Here is an 8636-nt window from a genome sequence, read left to right as displayed (position 1 = left end):
CCAATAGATCGCGCAAATGCTAGACAAGTTCAATATCAGTCAGGTCGTTACTGCCTCGTAAATGGCAAACTTTTTAGAAAATCCGCTGGAGGACCCCATCTGAGGTGCATAAGCCCAGAACAGGGTCAGGCGATTTTCACATAAATCCATGAGGGAGAATGTGGAAATCACGCAGGAGGTCGCTCTCTGGCTCACAAAGCGATCTCACAAGGACACTTCTGGCCACGAATGTAGATCGATGCCAAGAAATATGTACTTAAGTGCATTAAGTGCCAAACATTTGGCCATAACATAATTTAGCCAGCTCGCAAACTGATCAACATTGCCTACCCTTGGCCATTTCACATGTGGGGCTTGGACATCATGGGTCCATTCATTCCACAGAAAAGCACAGGCTTTCGGTTCGTCCTAGCTGCAACAGACTACTTCACCAAATGGGTGGAAGCGATTCCCTTGGCTCATGTCAAAGAGTCTAATGTCAGAAACTTCATTTAGACCAACATCATTACCAGATTTGGCCTCCCCCACACATTGGTAATGGACAATGGCTCTCAGTTCAAAGAAAAAACAGTCAAAGAATTTTTGGCCAAATGGAAGGTCGTTCATGCATTCTCCACTCCCCAGTACGCTCAGAGCAACGGTCAAGCGGAAGCTAGTAACAAAGCAATTCTGGAAAACTTGAAAAAGAAGATCGAAAATAACAAAAGCCAGTGGCCAACGCAGCTAGAAAACATCCTATGGGCTCATAGAACGACAACTTGTTCTAGTACAAGCGTGTCACCGTTCTCACTATATTACGATACAGAGGTCGTCATCCCTACTGAGCTAACAATTACAATGACTCGATCGGAGATCGTCGAATCTAGACAAAACGATGCCATTCTTGCTCGTGAGGTCGACTTACTCGAAGAACGATGCGACCTAGCAGCTATTCGGTTGGCATCCTACCAACAAACTCTGAGGAAGACATACAACAAGCGAGTTAACCCTCGCAGTTTCCAACCAGGTGACCTAGTCTTGAAAAAGACTGAGGATAACTCAAAACTGGCACCAACTTGGGAAGACCCTTATATAGTGGAACGAGTCGTTGGCAATGGAGCATATTGGATCAAAACCTAGGATGGACAGACACTTCCACGTCCTTAGAATAATTTCTTGTTAAAGAAATTTTATCAATAAAAAAGTTCATTTCCATGAATTCCTTCTCTTAGCATTATCCATATAATTTTATTCAGCATCAATGAACTGCAATATCCCAATGATGTCAAGTCTATGAACTAAAACGCTTTACAGAGCTTGAACGTTCTCCTCATTAAAACCCTCACTCGAGCTCAGGGCTACAGAACTCACAGGCTACTTAGCCTTAACACTTCTCGCTAGTTGGAGACCTATATTTCTAGGGTCAACTAAGTGCAGAACGCTCTCTATGAGCAAAACATTCAAACGAACTCAAATGCTCTCCAAAGCTCAAACGTTCTGAATGACTAAACGCTCACTCGAGCTCAGGGCTACATAGCTCACATGCTACTTAGCCTTAACACTTCTCGCTAGTTGGAGACCTATATTTCTAGGGTCAACTAAGTACAGAACGATCTCTAAGAGCAAAACATTCAAACGAACTCAAACAGTCTCCAAAGCCCAAACGTTCTGAATGACTAAACACTCACTCGAGCTCAAGGGTTTCACAACTCCAACACTTCTGACTAGTGGATAACTTCGGACTCTGGGATCAGCTTCATGCAGAACGTTCTTGAGAACAGTCAAAATGCCCTCCTGATAAGTACGCTCAAACATGCTCAAAAGCTTCATAGCAACCAATGTCTCCCTAGACAATGGGACATACATTTCTAGGTCAAATTCCTACGAAAGTATATGCAACAAGCATTCTGACAAACGTAAGATCATACTTCAAAATACGCATGCATGTCATAACGGCAAATACGAACTGCTTGAACACACTCAGAAAACCAGTTCTTTAAAGCTACCGAACTGCCACTAGTGTGGAAACCAGTTCATCCCGATCTCAAAACTAAAGCGATAGATAAAGCGAACTGCCCAGGCAATCCCAGGAAACCAGTTCTATTGTTTTACAACCACTTACAAACTCTAAAATTGGAGAAACATTTAAAGAAGCCTCACCAAGGAAGAAGAAATGCGGAAGCAATTTGTCAAGCATCAGGAGTAACATGCTTATCTTCAGCAGGCACGCTAGCTCGATCAGCAAGAGCAACACTGGTAGACAGAGCATTACGAGCATCTCTAGGTATAACAAGCACACTTGTACCTAGGGCCCCACGTTCACGCTCTCCTTTTAATTCAAAGTATGTCTCCTCCAGCAACATATAATCTTAGCACACTCTGTCATTGAGCATGACGAGCAACCGACTTGCATTGCTTGGCGTACTCAGTTACTGCTCCCTCTGATGGTGATGGTAACTGAGCATGACCATCTGCCCTAGACATTCTACAGTGATGACTTTGTACTCAGTTAGGGCAGATGGTGATGGTAACTGACCATGACCAGCAACAACCTCTCAGACACAGCGTCCTGTACAGTTTCCTCAAATCCTTTAGTTCCTTCCTCTCAGCCTCTCGAACGAGAAGCAAGCTCAACAGGTCCTGCTTTATCTTGCTCACGTCATTTTCCATACCTTCCATAACTTGGGTCGTGTGCTTCAGTTTATGATACACAGCAAGAAACTACAAATAGAGCAACAATGTTATTTTCACCGATAAGAGAGAAAAGACTAGAGAAGGTTAAAAGCTTAACAAACAGCATGCCATATCCATGGTCTTCAAAGTCTTGTCCAAATCTTGGCCGTTCGGCTCTTCCTTATCACTTTCCAAGACAATCCCTTCCAGGAGAGAGTTCGCTATGGTGCCGGACCGGTTGCGATCGATCCCGTTTCACCGCGACGCTTCCTCCCGTCTTCCGGTGTAGTAGAGGTAAGTCGCGTCCCAAGTCGCCACCTCGCTTCCCCAATGCCCCAATCTCAGATCTTTCTCCAACAATAGCTTTTCCCTTACCCACCACAGAATGGTCGCGAGCGTTCAGGTCGACCCCACCACCAGAGTGCAGGCACCTGAACACCACACCTCCAGTTTGCTTGCGCGACCCGAAAGTAGAGCGACCCTTAGTTTTAGAACGCTTCGTGGCCCACGTAGTAGAAGCAACCGCCTTCCGTTTACCCAGATCGCGGGAATGGCGTGGCAAGATCGAACTTCATCTCTTCCAAAACAAGTGGAGAGGTCTCCCTCACCCCTCCCATTGGAGGGACCAAATATTCAAAGTCATCACCATCTGCCCTAGACATTCTACACTCCATTGACAAACACAACTTTCAGCAAAAGACGCACACAAAGCTTACATATCACAAAAGAAGAGCAATGAAAAGAGGTCGGAAACTAACCTGAAGCACTCAACAACTTTGGCAAAAACTTGAACAAGAGCTTTGGCAAGAACTTTGGCAAGTAGCTTGAGGAAGGTGACGAACCAGTACCCCTAAACCTCTCGCAAAAAGTCTTTTAGGGTGAACCGTTTCACTTCCCAAGACATACCATAAATGCATTGAAACCCTAACTGACGTGCCGCGTATACCGCCATCTTTTCAAATTCCAAAAAACAGGGAGGTTACCATTTCTGGCTCTCTCAAACAGTTCGCATCCTCACACATGCTACACACGTGCTAAGGCCCACTTTAGACCAGAACGCTCTAACATGAAGAACGCTCACTCGAGCCCACTGGCTGCATAGTCTTAACGATCTTTACTAATGGAGCCCTACAACGCTAGACACGACTCAATGAAAAATGCTCTACAGGAGCAAGACGCTCACTTGAACTTAAAGGCTACATAGCCTGGACACTTCCTACTAATTGGAGCATGCAACGCTATACAATGCAACAACATCAGGCAATATACATTCAAGGCATCAAGAAAAAGAGCAACAAGAAAGAGAATGCATTTCATAAAGGCAAAGGAACGAACTGCCTGAACAAGCTCAGGAAACCAGTTCGTCTGCTAACCGAGTTGCTGGGACGTCCTAGAAAACCAACTCAGCTAGCAAGCATTTGTCACACAATGAACTGCCCAGAACAATCCAGGAAACCAGTTCGTTAAGTTCTTGTTCAAACACTTCACAGAAGCGAACTACCCAGGTTTCCCCAAGTTATCAGTTATAATGTATCAGGCCAATGGCCAATTAAAGAAACTTAAACTTTTACAAAGGATGGCTACTCTCATCAACTTGAAATGGATCCGGCAAAGGTCTGGAGGCGGCCTGGAGCGAGGTCAAGACAAAAGGGACGTCAGAGCTCGCTCCCACCTCAGTCTCCCTAAGCAAATCAGCAACAGGAGCAGTAGCTGCGGGTACCATAGCATGAACGGCACTAGCATCTATGGTAGGAGTGACCTCCTTCTTACCCGCTACCACACGAGCATACTCCTCCTTGAGCTGTTCATGCTCTACCCCCAGCTGCTCATGCATTTCCTCTAGCTCTTCCAATTTGGTGAACATACTCTCGTACGCCTCCTTAGCCTCTACTGCAACACTCTTACACTTATCAGCAAAGTCATTTGCTGTGGTCAACTTCCCTTCTAGCTCGGTCGCTCGGTTCTCTGCGATCGTTCTCTGCAAGGACAGGTTAACGACTTGCCCCCTAAGGTCGTTCAACTCATCCTGTTCAGCCTGCTGCATTTCCCGAACACTGGCAAGCTCGTCCCTCAGCTTCTCTAGCTCGCTTTTCTCCATCTCAGCAAACTGAATACCAGTTTTCATCTTCTGGTAACCAGCTATAATCTGCAGCCAAGTAAACACGGTTAGAAACACAAATAAAGCTCGTACAAACAAGGCCTCATCTTCATATCGCGGTTTGGCACTTACCAAGCAGTGAGCCCGGTCCAACGCTCGCAGGTTCACATCCAGATCCTTTGAGTCTAGATCCTTCCGATCACCGTCCAGCGTAATCCCTTCCAGCAAGCATGACGCTACAGGTGCAGACTTATAACTGTAGTCCGACCTCTTCACAGTCACCTCCCGACCAGTTCGCTCGTTTACATAAACAAGGTTACGCTCCAAGTCATCCCCACCAGCACTAAGATGACCCTTCCCAACTTTCGCACTAGGAGCTTTCTCCTTCATCTTCTCAGTAATAGTACCAGCATCCCCGAGACCCAGAGCGCTAAAATCCACCAAGGACCTAGATCTTGAAGACCGAGCTATCTTCCCACCAGTTCGCACCCCACTAGCAGCAACAGAACTGCTACCAAGGATGACCTCAGCCGCTCTAATGACTTTCGCAGCCCTAGAAATAGGCTCATCAGCCTTCCTCTTCAGGGAACTCTTTCGCTCACGAGAAATGAAAAAGATGTCCTCCGTATCAACGGGGAAGCTCTCCTATCCTTTCCCCTTTCCACCAGTAGCAGACCTATCCACTTCAGGTCGCTTCCCGCTACCACCGGTACCCCCACTAGGTCGCACTGACCCACCTCCATTCTTCCTCCTCTGCTCCCTACTCACTATCCCGCTATCTTCACACTCCATGCTTGAACTGCTAGATGACCTGGTGACGTCCTTACCTCTAGACCTCTTCTTCTGCTGCCTCCTCTTTTCCCTGATCCCGGGTCCTCCTCTTTCAACAAAGTAGCTGGCCACTTCAGGCAACTTCTCCCGCTTCTCAGCACGAGTCAGACAAGCAAACTTCTCTATCACACTACGACCTTTCTTTCTGACAATAGCGACCTCTGCAACATAAGAAAGTCAAAGGTCAGTTTGTTATAGCACATATTCATCAAGATACAAAACAAAGGCATGGTTAAAAACCATACAACCTAGTACGTACCAGTAAAATTACAAACCCTAGTCTCCACACTAAACCCAGGGGTGCAATAATTCCCAACTATCAGAAACAGCCTCTTCTCCCAGCGTTCGTTACTAACTCCATCCAGAACGCTGAACTTTCCAGTCAAAGTCTGTAAGCTAAAGTTGTTAGCACTAGATCGTTTCACAACAAAGTGCTCAGCAATATCCACAACACCAATATTGAATTCTCCACTCTCATTCAAAAGATTGAATACCCTAGGCAAATGCCATGTGTTCCCAATGAACTGGCAGGGCGTTTTCTCACAAAAGTTTAAAAACTCACACGCCAACCGAGAAAATGGTAACCTCAACCCCGCTCTCAGTTGCCCCTCGCAGATAACCACACCATAGTCACGAGGAACGAATGCGTAACTAAAAACGTCAGCATCCTCGCCCAGCTCGTGAATCTTCAGATCGTTACAATGAATATCATAAGCACGCCTCAAATCACCAAAACTTTTCAAAGCTCGCTTATCTACTACCCTAAGAGGCAACCCACTAGAGGATGAGGCACCAGAACTGCTTGCCACTCGACCACAGATTCATAACCAACCTCCTCTATCTCCTCACTCAAATCAACCTCCCTAACCTCCTCAGATCGGGTATCATCAGAATCAAACATTATTCTTCCTCTCTTCAAGCCCACAACAACTACTAAACCAATACTAAAACCAGACACCGAGCAAAAGTAAAGCGAGCAGAAAGGAAAGTATAAGAAACAAAAATGGCGGAAACTAACCTTAGCTCTTGTTCTCAAGGGAAGCAAATGAGGGCTCTTCACCTTTCCAGGCGTATATCACAAGCCACCCACCGGTTCATTTTTTGAAAGAAACACAATCATTTTATTTAACCCTAGCGTGCCACATATTCCTGCAAAATGAGGCGTCTCAGCTGCGACCTTTCAAATCACACGTACCACGTGCCGCACACGCGCAAACTTCATACTCTCAGCATATTGCTAACACGAGCTTAACGACCTACTGAGATGGGGTTGTGTGAGGGAGTAATATTCACATTCAATGAATATCAAGCACGTGTCCAGCACAGACATGAATACAGATCGACCCTCGATCCTCGACCTCGTAGCTCGCTGCATAGCGACTCAACTATGACAATCGATCTGACTAATCAGTAGTCAACCGACCTGAAGTCTTCGTCACACGAGCTCGCTTCATAGTGACTCGCTACACACGAATGACCTCTCTTGAATAGCGATCTCTCATATTCTTGCTCGCACCAACAGACAGTAATGTAAGTCTTAAATACCATCATCAAGACCGAAGCTTCAGGCATGCTTCACCATAAATGTCCTTAACTCGTCATCATGGCCTGAAGACCTAGATCTTACCGGACGCGAAAGAGCCGGAGGCGCGAACCCCTTTCCTATATTAAGAGGATGAGGAACTACGTCTGACCTTATTCAAGTTCCCCAGAGAGGGAACTTGATACGTAGGCAATTTGTCTATAAGAACTCGGTCAAACCTAATCATCCATTCTATCTCCTCCAAATTACTACACCTGTAAGATTAAACGAAATATAACATTTACAACAACAGCATCTCGCTCCTAATATATATATATATATATTTTCGATAATCATCTCGCTCCTAATAGATATCTGTTGAACTAAGGACTCATAATTGATGGAAGACTAAATTCATTTTCCCAGCCTGCACTGAATTGTCTTGCATTCCTTTTCTTCTCCACATTTATAATTGTTAGTCTCTAAATTCCAGTGGTGGGTAACCACTGACCACTTTGTCTTTGTATGGACGAAAGATACATATCTGCAGCCAACTTTCCCACAACAGTGACAACACCCACTCACTTTCGAACAGGTAGGCAATTTGTTATTTCTCTATTTATCGAATTTAGAAACACCTCTCTCGCTAAATTTAGAACAAACTCCCTCTTTATTAATAATTTAGAATAACCCCCTCCAGGTCACTAAAATCATATAATTATCCTCCACTTTTAAACCAATTAGAAGAGCTCCCTTATATCACTAAAGTTATATAACTAGCCTCCAATGTTTTTATACCATTTCTTTAATTACAATTAGAATCTAAAAATACCATGCTACCTATCAATCTCGAGAAATGGGTTTCAAGACTTAACAAAAACCATGCGTAGCACGATTTGCATGTTTGTACATCTATTTATAATAACGTACGACTTTGTTGATGGGTGCACCCACTAAACCCACACCTAATTTTTTTCTTCTAATTTCTAAGAATCCCCTTCCCCCACACAAGACTTGTCTGGAAATGAGATTCATGTGTACAATTTACAAATAATTCCACTTTTTTGTGTCAACTTTACAATATCACTTTATAGCCACACCAAATTATGCAAAAATAAAAATAATACTAAATAAATAATAATAATAAATAATAAATAGGCAAAAAAAAATGAAAGGGCACCTCAACATCTCATCTTCTCAACCTTCTTTTAACTCTGCAACTATTTTGCTAACTTCACGTTCATAGGATGTTTCTACTTGAGGTACAATGGATGTAGTTCAAAATTATTTCCTAAGGTTTTGAGTAATCAAATCAGCTACGCGTAATAAGCACAAGCATTTGCTAGCTTAATTAGTGCGGATTCGACAATGCAAATCAATAAAACTAAAGGGCATATATGCATTTGGAGACTTACCCAGTAACTATATAAACCACACATTCTGAACTAGTGGTTTGTACAATTGTTCCCATATTTTTAAGACAACAGACACAATAAATAACAGTGCCCAAAACCTGCAACAATTACATCAATT

General features: G+C 44.1%; 1 protein-coding gene across 1 annotated transcript; it reads left to right on the top strand.

Moving 5' to 3' along the window:
- The first annotated feature begins 537 nt into the window (after positions 1–537).
- On the top strand, positions 538–1119 carry LOC147518846 (uncharacterized). The gene has a single exon (XM_086594026.1). It carries the CDS (start codon positions 538–540, stop codon positions 1117–1119), a length of 582 nt encoding a protein of 193 aa, XP_086450152.1.
- Positions 1120–8636: the final 7517 nt, after the last annotated feature.

Source organism: Coptis chinensis, chromosome 2, assembly GCF_015680905.1.
Source record: "Coptis chinensis isolate HL-2020 chromosome 2, ASM1568090v1, whole genome shotgun sequence".
NCBI lineage: Eukaryota > Viridiplantae > Streptophyta > Magnoliopsida > Ranunculales > Ranunculaceae > Coptis > Coptis chinensis.
The sequence above is the reverse complement of the archived record's forward strand: the minus strand, read 5'-3'. Positions and strand labels throughout refer to the sequence as shown.